Source organism: Enhydra lutris, unplaced genomic scaffold (assembly GCF_002288905.1).
Source record: "Enhydra lutris kenyoni isolate GAN:26980312 unplaced genomic scaffold, ASM228890v2 scaffoldscaffold19, whole genome shotgun sequence".
Classification (NCBI taxonomy): domain Eukaryota; kingdom Metazoa; phylum Chordata; class Mammalia; order Carnivora; family Mustelidae; genus Enhydra; species Enhydra lutris.
In genome coordinates this window covers 12,451,051-12,463,947 of record NW_019154103.1, presented here as the reverse complement: position 1 = coordinate 12,463,947, position 12,897 = coordinate 12,451,051, and the positions used below count along the sequence as shown (strand labels likewise).

General features: G+C 34.1%; 1 protein-coding gene across 1 annotated transcript in view; it reads right to left on the bottom strand.

Moving 5' to 3' along the window:
• Positions 1 to 12,897, bottom strand: part of LOC111148287 (RAS p21 protein activator 1) — a 116,101-nt gene that overhangs the window by 5,007 nt on the left and 98,197 nt on the right. The window contains exons 17-24 of the mRNA XM_022504767.1: positions 12,419 to 12,578; positions 11,114 to 11,256; positions 9,603 to 9,718; positions 8,294 to 8,380; positions 6,095 to 6,162; positions 4,452 to 4,540; positions 2,406 to 2,483; positions 43 to 177 (exon numbers count right to left, since the gene is read on the bottom strand). Coding sequence (XP_022360475.1) covers positions 43 to 177; positions 2,406 to 2,483; positions 4,452 to 4,540; positions 6,095 to 6,162; positions 8,294 to 8,380; positions 9,603 to 9,718; positions 11,114 to 11,256; positions 12,419 to 12,578 — 876 coding nt within the window. The remainder of the gene's footprint in view (positions 1 to 42; positions 178 to 2,405; positions 2,484 to 4,451; positions 4,541 to 6,094; positions 6,163 to 8,293; positions 8,381 to 9,602; positions 9,719 to 11,113; positions 11,257 to 12,418; positions 12,579 to 12,897) is intronic.

Below are 12,897 nucleotides of genomic sequence, written 5' to 3'. Positions count from 1 at the left end.
CTAATCCAACATCACTGATAATGAAGGCTGGCAAAAACCTACCTGCTGGGCACCACGTTCATTGCTGAGTGTTCGCAATTCATCTGAATGGGCCACACAGATCTCATGCAGTGCCGCTAAATCACGAGATAGGTCAGTTCTCGAGTGCTCTGTAGTGTCCGGAAGTTCAGGTACATTCTTTAAGAGAATGATAAAACTGCATTTAGCAATACAAATTTTTATAGTCACTTCTGAAAAGATCCTTCTTAACATAATGTTCTCTTAAATTTCTTTTAAGAGTCTAAGATGCTATGTAACATTCAGTGGTATTTCTGATAAAGGTCCTATGACCTCAATATTCACATCAAACGCAGGGTCCAATTTGCTTTACAGAGCATGGCAGAATACTGTACAGTATTACTGTTAATCTAAATAAGTGGGCTTCCTAAATTCTTAAGAGTTTTGGGGGTTTTTTGATCTGGCACATACACCAAAAAATAACCAGAAACACTGCAACTGCTGATCTGGATTAAATGCAAGCTAAACTTTAAATTCCTCCATTGACACAGTTTCATTATTTAGTTGTTATAGTTTGCCCAAATTTATCAGTATACGTGAGAGTTACACTATAGAAGTGTGAGGAGAACCTGTCAGGCTGATAATTATCTGTGGACTATGCCCAAAAACTTCGTACTTTATTAGCACTTTATTAGTATTATTTTGAGCCATAGAATAAAATTCAACATGGGCTCAGATGGCTGTTCTGAAAAAATCTACTCCTCTTCCTAATGGTGATAACTCAATTGCTGTACCTTCCTAAAAACTACAAAAACATTGTGTTCTGTAGCATGAACTGAAATACAGTTCATTCTTGTTAATTAACACTCAGTTATCCATTCATTCAGTGAATGGATTACAGAGTTAAAAGACTATAGTATTTGCCTTCAGAGAGCTTAGAGCCTCTCTAGAAGACAGAGATAAACCAATCACTGCAACACAGATATGAAAGATATGCAGATACTTAGGAAGCAGAGGAAAAGGTATTTGACTCAGATTTAGTGCTCATCAAAAAGTCCTTCTGAAAGTGAGTCTTGAAAGAAGAATCTGATTTACACAGGTAGTAAAGGAATACAAGAACATGCAGAAGGCAGGAAGAGTAGAAGAATGGGAATTCTAAGCAGTTTAAGACCACATTGTGAGGCATAACTAGAAAAGTGATAAGAGAGCTGGACTGTAAGACAGCTGTGATTATGGAAAATAAATGAGAATCCTAACCATGAATCTGAAGAATCTAAAAACCTAGAAATACAGCTTAAGTTAAAGCTTGGTAGCTTTAGATAGTGGACAGTTTTCAGTCTTTAAACAATACTACAGTAAGAATTTTTCAATCGCTGACCCAACTGTTTTTTGGTAATAAGTATTTTTATCTCCTAAACTTCCCTGAGTTCATATATAAAAAACAGACATTTAGCATTTGCCTTGTATTTCTCAATTTTATGCTACTTATGGACCTATGTTACAAATAACTTCTTCACCCCGGTTTTACCCTCAGGTAGCAAAGCAAGGGCCCTCAGGAACTGCTGGTTAGTTTCACTGAACACTGGTGGGGTGTTTTTAAAACTGGATCTGAATACATTATGGCAGAACATGGGCACTTCAGTCTCCAACCCTAACATTCCCTAATGCCATACATACTAAACTGATAACCTTTTTTTTTTTTATATATGAACTGAATTACTAATGTATTTTACTTTTTAATTGATCCATTATCTGTAAATCTGTAAGAAGAAAATTCAACTTTACTAAGAAATACACGGTCTTAGGAATTTTTTTAGTTTTTTTTGTTTTGTTTTTTGTTACCATTTCTATTAATCTTGTAATCACAATTTATAAAGGTCCAAATAAGACATCAGTAGTCCCACTGAATGAAGTAGCATTCTAAATCCATGTATTTTATTCCTAGTAAAGCCCTCAGAACACTCTCCAGTCCATTATTTAACCTGGTCAGATCTGGGTTATCTTGTTTCAAGTTCCATACACTAGCAGCTCAGTATAAGTAGCAACAGGATATCACAATAAGGAGATGGAACAGCTAAAAGGATAGTGAAAAACAAGACAGAAACTAAAAAATTGCACAAGAAGTACAAAACCGTTAACAGTGAGTTCTTGGTAGTAAACCATTTAGTTTAAGAATAAATGTTTATAATGATTAAAAAAAAAAAAGCCTCTTTTTGTGTTAAGTGGAGCCCAATGCAGGGTCTGAACTCTAGCCTGAGATCAAGAGTAGGAGGCTTAAGCAACTGTCAGCCAGGTGCCCATTTTTGTTTAAGTTCTGGATAAAAATCTAAGCTGTTGATTAAATGAGTTAACAATTCTCAGCTATATTAAATTTAGGTCTCAAAGTATTTGAAAAATTATATACATACCCCAAGTTCATCCAGAAACATGATCATGCGATGTTTGTTACTTTTGATAAATGGATTGACACCTTCCATATAGGGCTCCTAAAAATAAAAACAAACACTGATCTATACCACATATGTAGCAAGGATTCCTATAAATCTAATTATGTCCATCAACAGCAATAAATGCTCACAAGAATTAGTCATATAAATTTTCCTTCTAATGAAAGCAAAGAGCTATACTGAAGAACTGGAATATTCTCATGAAAGAGTAAGAAATTCTGGATGGAGGGGAAAAAAAGCACCAACCCCAAGTGGTTGAAAATCCATATATAACTTGACCCCCCCCCCAAAAAAATGTGACTGGTAACATACACAGTTGACGGATACATATTTTATATGTTACATATATTCATGTATTATTACAATAGAGTAAGCTAGAGAAAAGGAAATATTAAAACCATAAGAGAAAATATATTTACAGTACTGTAAAAACCATGAATAAGCGGACCAGTGCAGTTTGAACCTGTGCATCAAGGTCAGCTGTTATTCATTCAAAAATAATTACTGAGAAACTTAAATTTGCCACCTACCAAGATAAAAATGGGCCCAAGCCAGGGGTTAGAATCTAGCAGAGAACGTAAGTAATTAAAATACAGTGTGCTAAAGACTGCAACAGGAATACATATTACAACCTGCCTCAGTATTTAGATAAATTCAAAAGCTAAGCCTTACTGTAAACTGCTCTTCATACTAAAATATTAAGCCTATTTAAAATGTGGTATGTTGTAGGGCGCCTGGGTGGCTCAGTGGGTTAAAGCCTCTGCCTTCAGCTCAGGTCATGATCCCAAGGTCCTGGGATAGAGCCCCACATCGGGCTCTCTGCTCAGCGGGGTGCCTGCTTCCTTCCTCTCTCTGCCTACTTGTGATCTCTGTCAAATAAATAAATAAAATCTTTTTAAAAAAATAAAAAATTTAAAAAATGAAAATTAAAATGTGGCATGTTGTGAAACAGAAAATGTTTAGTATTAACACAAGCTCTTTTAAAGTCAATAAATGAAAGATGATAAAGACCTCATCAGTCGATTCCAAAGAAACAGACACGAAAAATCAAAGTAACATGCCTAGCAGTTTGGCAAAAATTAAACAGAGTAATATTCACTGAGTTTTGGCAAGGCTCTGGGAAGCAAAAAGTCTGACTTAGGAGTTTCCCTCCAAAACTAGTTTAAGGAAATAAGTGGACATTTTTGCAAGGATATATGGATACCTGTTATAGCAGTATTTGTAACAGTGGTAAGTTGGCAGCCATCTAAATGTTGAGAAGAGTACTTAACAGCTACATGATGACATAGCACTTGTTAAGAACAGTAAAATAGTTACTTTTCCAGGCAAGAAGTTTGTTCAACATTGACAAAATCAGGCAACACAGTATGATCACTACTAGAATATTAACAATCCTTATCATTAGGTAGTGGGATCACTACCTAATATGGGTATTTTAAGTTTTTAAATATGGGTGTTTAAGAACTTGTCCAAGTTATTTACAGTAAATATTTATGATGAAATAAATAATAAAATGGACTCGAGTACATTTAAAAATATATTAATTTTTATATTTAAGAGTAGGAGAGTTTAAGTATATTGGAAAAAGAAAGTATAGTTTTCTATACTGGCTGAAACAGTGGTTTTAAAAATTTCATTATTAATGGGCGCCTGGGTGGCTCAGTGGGCTAAGCCACTGCCTTCGGCTCAGGTCATGATCTCAGGGTCCTGGGATCGAGTTCCGCATCGGGCTCTCTGCTCAGCAGGGAGCCTGCTTCCCTCTCTCTCTCTCTCTCTGCCTGCCTCTCTGTCTACTTGTGATCTCTCTCTGTCAAATAAATAAATAAAATCTTTAAAAAAAAAAAATTTCATTATTAAAATGTAAAATCTAAAAATATTTTAAAAGACATACATACCAACAAAAATATACCTATGAAACAGCCACTACTGATAACTTTATATTCTATGGTTTTATCATCTCAAGGTTTCCTTTGTAAATGACATTTTAAAGTATCAAACTGTTTTTACCTTAGCTCCAAATTCCACAAGATTTGCTAAATTCTGCACAGATTTAGCCACTAATATCAGTGTTCTAGCCGCAATAGGAGATGGGGAATCTGTAAGAGAGAATTGGGCACAGGTAATGATACCGACTCCAAAGGCATTTCCAGGTAAAGCCGTATAAAGTTAGCACTTTAATATTTCTTTACTGCAAAAATACTAACATTCTTGGAAATGGTATGACCTGTGTAATTCAAGAAAACTTGAGTTAAAGGGGGGAAAGTTAAATACACTTATCAACACTTCCAGTTTGTGAAAAAGGTGCTGCTGCAAGACTCAGCAGTTCTCAACTGGTTGATATTTCACAATGCCTTAAAGCTTTATCGCTAAAATGACTGTCACTCCACACACCTGCTTTGTGACAGTTCACAAAGCTAATTTCATCCCCTCAGGTTAGCAATTTGCAGTCTGAGCAATTTCCTACTCCCAACCTCCAATGACTAAGAAAAATCACTTTAAAGCTCAATAACAAAGATAAAGTCTGGGACTTCTGCCCTTATATTGAGGGAAAAACAATTTAATAAACTTAGAGTATTATAGAATAAACTATAATAAAAGACTGGTCAGGAAACATTTCCCTATAGAATATGCATAGTAGGGTGTAAATGAAAACCATTTGCAGCTATTACATATAAGCCTTGAAAGAGAATTATTTAACAGTAAAAATGTGTAAGTAATTCTATCTGACTGCCTCATTTTAGACTGTACTCTGTGTATCTTAAACTGCTGAACTGTAAATGAGTACTGCCTACTGGTTCAGAGGCCAACATTGAGATAAACCAATCTCTCCAGAATTCTAAACCCTTAATTCTTAATAGAACCAAAGATTTAACCATTTTGGTAGCTTTAGAAAATAATGACAGAGATGTGGTAACTATAAATACAATAAAGTAAAACTTAAGATTTAGTCCAAAGTATTTTTAAATACAACTTTAAGCTTCTAATTATTAAAAGAAAAATGGTTCCAGTTCCTTCTGTTAATAATGGCTCATTACTGCATTTGTAGTCACAAATATCACTGTTCTCCTTTCTTCAAAAGATGCCTATGACATCTGAAAGTCCTTGCATAATGGACATATGGGCAATAAGTAAAACTAAATCTGGTTTGTGGGGAATTTAAACTGGCCAATTAACATTATCCAACTGGTGACAAACCTCTCCATCACTAAAGGGCCACAGTCAAGTATTTACAGAGCTCTACTGCAACTATAGTTACCATTTTAATTTGGTCTTAAAATACAACCTGCAGTGGTAGTGATAGGGTCTAGCATGGGCTAAAAGTACACAAACTCTTGCCAGGTGAAAAAATCAGGTTGTACATTGAAAGAAGTCATCACAGTGAGAGTCTGAGACACAGGTAGGGATTGAGGAAGAGTGATACTTGTCTATAATCATGACGTCAGGCTTCAGATACTAGATGTAAAGAAAAGCAAAATAGAGAAGGTAAAAAAGTAGGGAAAAGGAAAGAAGAAAAGGGTGCTCTGTTTTATAACAAGTCTTAGAACTGGGTAATAAAAAAATCAGATGTAAAAGAAAAAATGAATAACCTTACCAAATATCAAATTTTACTCTAATTTTTTAATTCCAAAATTTTATCAAAAGCTGATTACCTGAGATGATATTAAACATCCGTGGATTCAGGATGGCAGGACAGATAAGTCGAAGAAAAACAAAACCACTGAATGGGAGGGAAATTTTTTTTTTTTAGAAAACTACTATATATGTTACATAAAAATAATAAACAAAAATATTAATACTTGTAGAATCATGAACTTTGAACTGATGTAAAGAAGCCCAAATTCTGCAATTTTCAGTTTATGTTGGGAAGATTTAAGTTGTATCTGTAGCATTTATGGTCTTGGCCTTGGCAACTCTTTATTTATTCCAATATACTTACTTTGAGGAAGCAGTAGCATTAGAACACTAAGAATTTCTGAAATACTTTAGGAGTATTAAACAACCTTTTTATAGAGACACAGGACTGTATGGTCCTAAAATTTGCATTCTCTCACTTCTTTCTTTATTTAAATTGAATAGCACAATAATGTCTGTTATAAATCTAGCTGATTAAACTGATTTTGCTGATGAATCCTAAAAATAAGAATCCATCTTGCTAGAGAAAAGTGGCTTCTTGATAAATGAAAATGTACACAATTGAATGCTATAAAGCTTTTATGGCAATAAAGAAAAAGACCTCAGCATTTACTTTCTAACCTAGTGACAGTTTACTACTTTTTGGACTCTTGGAAAATGATTGTAACTTCACAGATAGCATTTATTGCAATTATAATACACAATTATCAGCTCTTTAAATATCTCTTTTAAATGAATTTGTGAAGAATCTTGCATAAGTTTTGCTTGAAAACATTTTGCTACGTGTTTGAATCTGAACTATAACCTACCGGCATTTAATTGTGAAAGAATTTCAGTGTGCAAATCTTCCTTCTGTGAATTTGTAGAAGTGATTTTAAATTTAAAAAGGATACTAGGTACCTACACATATGTTTAAAAGCTCACTAGTAGGGACAGAAATCATCACTTTGGGCATAAATGCCCCCTAAAAACCATGTAGTGTCAGACAATTCACACAGCAGAAATTCCTGCTGTATTTGCTTAACAGTTAAACTCATCTGAAACAGTGTATGAGGCTTTAATTGACATCACACACAAAACTATGCTGAAACTTACGCTGCTAATTCTAATTCCTCTCAATCACAACTAAGGTGAAGAAATACAGAATCTACAATTCTTTAATACTTATGTCTCATCATTACTAACCAGGAGAAATTTTATTTACAAAAAGAATAGAAGCCTCTTTACCAAACTTAGGCTGTGGGCACAACTGACACACATTTTTCACAACTGACTGTATGATATTAGTGTCTTCAATGGTTGTTTTAATTGGATATAACATGACTGGTAGTATGCATTCTACATAAAATATTATTAGCAGAATGCTATATTCTCTGATGTTTTTGCACTGAACTTCCAGTTGTCTTCAGTGGGTTGGGGTGTACTTAACAAAGCCTATAGTAGTGTTAGCGATCTGACTGGATCTTAGAAGGTTGGCCTTTAGTTCTGCCTTAGCACAACCTTTCTATATAACCTTAAGCGAACAAATTTCAACCTCTACAGCTCTGCTTCCTCACTGGAAAACTAAGTTAGAGTAGTGATAACAAAGTCCCCCTGTATACAGGTTACAACATTCTGTGACTTGCCAAAGCAATTCCTCCTAACTACTGCACAACGAGCATACCGAAACACAGCTTCAGAACTGGAGGCTCTGGCTGGAGATTAGCCCAGAGTCCCAGACTGCTACTAACCCATCAGTCCATTATTCCTCTTTCTCCTTAGCACCACATCAATCCTGCTTTCAATCCTCCCCCTCTCCCCACCTTCCCTCTTCTTTCTCTATCTATATGCAACTATGCATGTAGGTAATGTACTGTGTATATGATGTGAGTACTATATAAAGTTACTTACAGATGGTGCTGGTTATGTAACTTTTTTAACCCCATTCTTTCAATAAGATAAAAATTCCCATAGTTAACTGATTATACATGAGTGCTCAGGTTTTTAGAAAATGCACAAGGCAGCTAAATACCTCTCAGTAACTTCCAAAAAAAATACAGTACAGTTAAAGTTCAGTAGCCATCTGAACTCAGAAAATATTCAACAGGGTTCTGACATAAAAGTAAAAGAAAAAAGTCTTGAATTATATACTGTTATTCTTCAAATTTTCAGTCACCCGCTTGACTATCAGTGCACACCATCCACAATGCCTTAACAGATGGATTGATGAATCTTACCTAACAACTCTTGTTCTCATGGTGGTATTTGTAGGCCATTTGTGCTGGACAGATTTCTGTAAACACCCGTAAATATATCTCAGTGTCCTGCCAAAACAACACAGTCGTCTCAATATATAAAGCAAGGGGAAAAATGCTTATCTCATTGCATCCAAAAGCTTAATTTGCCTAATACACTTCTTAATGTGACTGGCCCTTACCCCCAAAAAACTACTCTGCTACAAGTAGTGCAGGACATATGTGGTAAAGGGATAAGGAAAACAAATATTATTCATCATCAATTCATTTAGTCAATTCTTTACATTTACTTTGGAAGAAATCTTACCATTTTTACAATGCTTCTGTATTAATGAAAAGAAAGAAAAAAGTACTGGAATGACGATACAAAGGAAATACTAAGTTCAGATTCCCGGAGATGGATTTTAACTTATGATAACTTCTACCTGAGTGAGTTCACTTACACTAAAAGCTGTTAAGCAGGTACTGGCTGTTGTACTTTAAGGTGCAGCCACTGTGGAAAACAGTATGGAGTTTCCTCAAAAAGTTAAAAATCGAACTGTCCTATGATCCAATAATTACACTATTTACCCCTCAAAATACAAAAACACAAATTCAAAGGGATATACACACCCCTATGTTTATAGCAGCATATTTACAATAACCAAATGATGGAAGCAGCCCAGCTGTCCAACAGTAGATGAACGGATACAGAAAATGTGGTAAATATATACACACAATGGAATATTTTTCAGCCTCTTAACTACAGAGAACAAACCGATGGTTACCAAAGGGGAAGTGAGCAGGATTGGGGAAATAGGCGATGGGGATTAAGGAGGGCACTTGTTGTAATGAGCACTGGGTGGTGTATGGAATTGCTGAATCACTACATTATACACCTGAAACTAATGTAACAGTCTATGTTAACTATACTGAAATTAAAACAAAAACACATAAAAAAAGACCAAGATATTTAAGATCTCAAAAGTCTCTATTCATTACCCAAATTACCGTATAAACCAGACATTATAGCCTGTGTAAAAACATACTTTTGTTTTTATTATAATGTAAATATTACACTACTGCAGTTTCCTCAAGTCACTCTTTTGCCTTAAACAAAATTCACCTTGGAAGATTGAAAAACTCTTTTGCAGAGTATAAAAACATTAATTAGGACAGTGGAAAAGCTTACACATTTTAGAAATACAAATTTTTCAAAATGCAGATACACAGTTTCTTGTCTCCCATCCAAGTACTAACCAGGCCCGACCCTGCTCACAGTTTCTTGTCAAATTAAAATTTCATCACTTACGGTGGAAGTATTTCTGAAGCCATGAATATTTTCTCCACAAGCTCTGAAAGTATGTTCAATAGGTGTGCTAAATTAGTGTTCACATCTTCATTTTTTTCTAACTTTGATGGACTTAACTAAGAGAAGGAATAAATTAATATAAATGCATCTTGACAATGATAAATGCAAATGAATCAAGGTAATCAAACCGTTGTTTTCAAGGTTCTGTTTTTCCATTTTTCAATCTGTTTTAGTCTTGGGGGATAGATATAAATGGGAATTTTTAAGTAGTTTGCTCTATAGAACTCATTTACCATTAATTTCCAATTATTCAACTGTGCAATAAGCAGTGATTATTCAGCACATTTTATTTGCTCTGGGATTAATATGGGTGTTAAAGTTCTCTTTTATTCATTTACTATGCTTTACCATAGATTTTTACAGCCACAAAAATGGATTAGACTTTATTTTTAAAATTGTACACTCTAAACGAGAAGACTAAAACCCAGCTTTAGTGATCACATATACACAAATATACTACGAGTATTTAAATGAAAATAGTGATCACCATCTATTATAAAATCAATCTCTAGTTGTATTTATTTGAAAAAAAATACTGATTAAAATAGAAAGGCTTTTCTGAATGCCACAGACAGAATAATGAACCTTTCTCAAAATTTTTCCAGTAACCCTTGGAATTTTAAGAAATCTGATCTAGAATCAGTGGAGTAGATACATCTGTCTGAGTCCTAATACCCTAACCTGATCTAGTGATTACAGACTCACTGCACACTTGCTCAATTTCTGATATTACCTGTATTACCCCAGTTTTCAACACTAAATCCTCAATTTCTTTCCTTTAGGTTAATTAGTAAAAACGGACATCTGTAGTGCAAAATTAACATTTGACAGCTCCCAGTGTACATTATCAAAAGCAATTCTTTGTTTTATTTTGTATCAGATTGAAAAAATGTATTTAATATCTTCCTTCTGTAGTTGTTCTACCTTCAAAATGAGAGAAGAGCCATGTGAGATTCCACTCTTTCTCTTAATGGTTTATTATGAATTTACGCTGAAACCTTAATAATCTAAAGGGTGTTTCTATTTGCTTTTGAATGCATTGTGTTGTACTTCTTTACCAAAACCTTCAAGGATACCCCCTGGCTGTTATTGGGAAGTGCTTCATAGACCTTACCTGGATTATACGACTTAAGTCTCTAGCAAAAACTTCAATTTATGTTACATATGCTTTCTGAAAGCAGCATACACTGTATCATTAGTACAGCAAGGTAAATGAGAAAGTAATTTCTGGTGCAATCTGAGTTTTTTTAATTTCAAAGTACATTTTTTTTAAGTCTATTTTTTTTTTAAAGTCTACTCCAACATTTTTCTAAACGTATTACAGAACATGTAAATGCCCTGATGAGTAATTTTAGAAAGCTAATGTATTTTCCTTATAATGTCATTAGCTATAAAAGCATCACCTATTAAAATATTTCTTTGCTGAAATACTTAAAACATGAAGTTCGTACCTCGCAAGACTGCTTGCTTTCCATTATCTTTAAAATAGAGTCTTTCAAAGCATGATGAACAAACTGTGTAGCAGTGGCTTTCATATACTGCTCCATCAAGGTGCTTGCAAGTGTTGTGGCTCGAAATAGAGTAGTGGCTTCATCTACATAAATATTTATATTAAAAGATTATTCATATAAAAGATTGCACTAATGTGAAACCAGATTAGAAATAAAGTGAATTCATTTTCCGCTCAACCATTATAGCCATTTAAGTATGCTTATTTGCATGCAGCACTGAAGTACTGATTATAATGACATCCTATATTTCTATAAACTTAACCCTTCGAAGGACTTTATTCATTAAATCAGCAGGAGGTGCTGACACTGGCATATTCGTAAGAAAAAACAAATGGTTATATGACTTGTTAAGACCACAGAGCCAAGGAGTGACTAAAATAAGATCAGAATTCAGCTTTGCTATCCAATGAGCCCACACTTTGGAAATTCTGAGTTATCTCCAAATAAGAATATAATGTAGTGGTATAAATAATTAGAATTATCATGGAGATCACTCTATAATGTATAAAAATACCAAATCACTATGATATATACCTGAAACTAATAGGATACTATATGCCAATTATACTTCCAATTTTTTTAAATGCAGAAAATGAAAAGAAAAAAACCCACAAAATCCCAGTATAAATTATTACCTTAAAAAATGGCTATTAATGACCTAAAAAACACAAATATTGCCCAAAAAAGACAATCCCAATGTGACATCTTAACCATCACTTTATCTTTCCTGACAAATCGATGTCTTTTACATTTTCTATGATTAGGAGGAAATAGTTTTAGCTTTTATAGTTTACTGGGGAACCTAAAAGCAAGCACTGTTACTAAGCCAAAGTGCTAGCCAGAAAGGGGTTAACTGTGACAAACTTGTAAGCTGTTACAAAGCACTGTGTGTCCAACTCCATTGCCTGGGGACTACCTATCTATAGAAGCTAGAAATAAAATGCGGCTGTCACCTAACTTTTGTGCAGTGAATTAGCAAGTAAAATATAAGTGAGAGAATATGGTCGGTACACCAAAATATTCTTAATGACCAAGCACCATGAGCCATTAATAAGGATAAAGAGGTTGTTTTCTTATGGCTTCTAATGGAATAATTTACCATGACGGAAACTGCCAAATGTTAGTCAGCACAAGGATCAGAACTGACATTCCAACTTTAATTTTTAATGAAGGAAAAATAGGGTAACTTATTTTGCGAAATGATTTTTTTTTTTTAAGTATCACACCAAGACATCCATACTTTACCTTCCATGCTTATTTCTCTGTCATTTAGTGTACATAACAACAATGATTCAAGCTTTTCATGAAGAAAAATCCTTAGTAGGATGCTAGCCAGTAGTGTTCGGTCCTGTCCACACACATGTGATAAAGCATAGACTACATGAAGCTCCTTTAGCAGTATAAGCTAAAAATGATATCAAGAAAGATTATTGAAAGTATACAGCATTAAACATGCTCAATGAGATTAATAGGAATTCTCTTATTTTCTTCTATTTAGAAATATGTTCTATTGAATACATTTATTAAAAACAGGATGAGTTTATAGCCTACATATTTACAGACTCTTAAGACCAATATCATACTACCGCAAGGCTTTTCAACCTTTATGCCCATCACTGGTGCACTAAGCTATGACATTGCTATGTTTAACTTAATGGATCTTTTTGTTTAAATGTTTAAAGTTAATTCCATCTAAAATAATTAGATTGATAAATAACTTAATA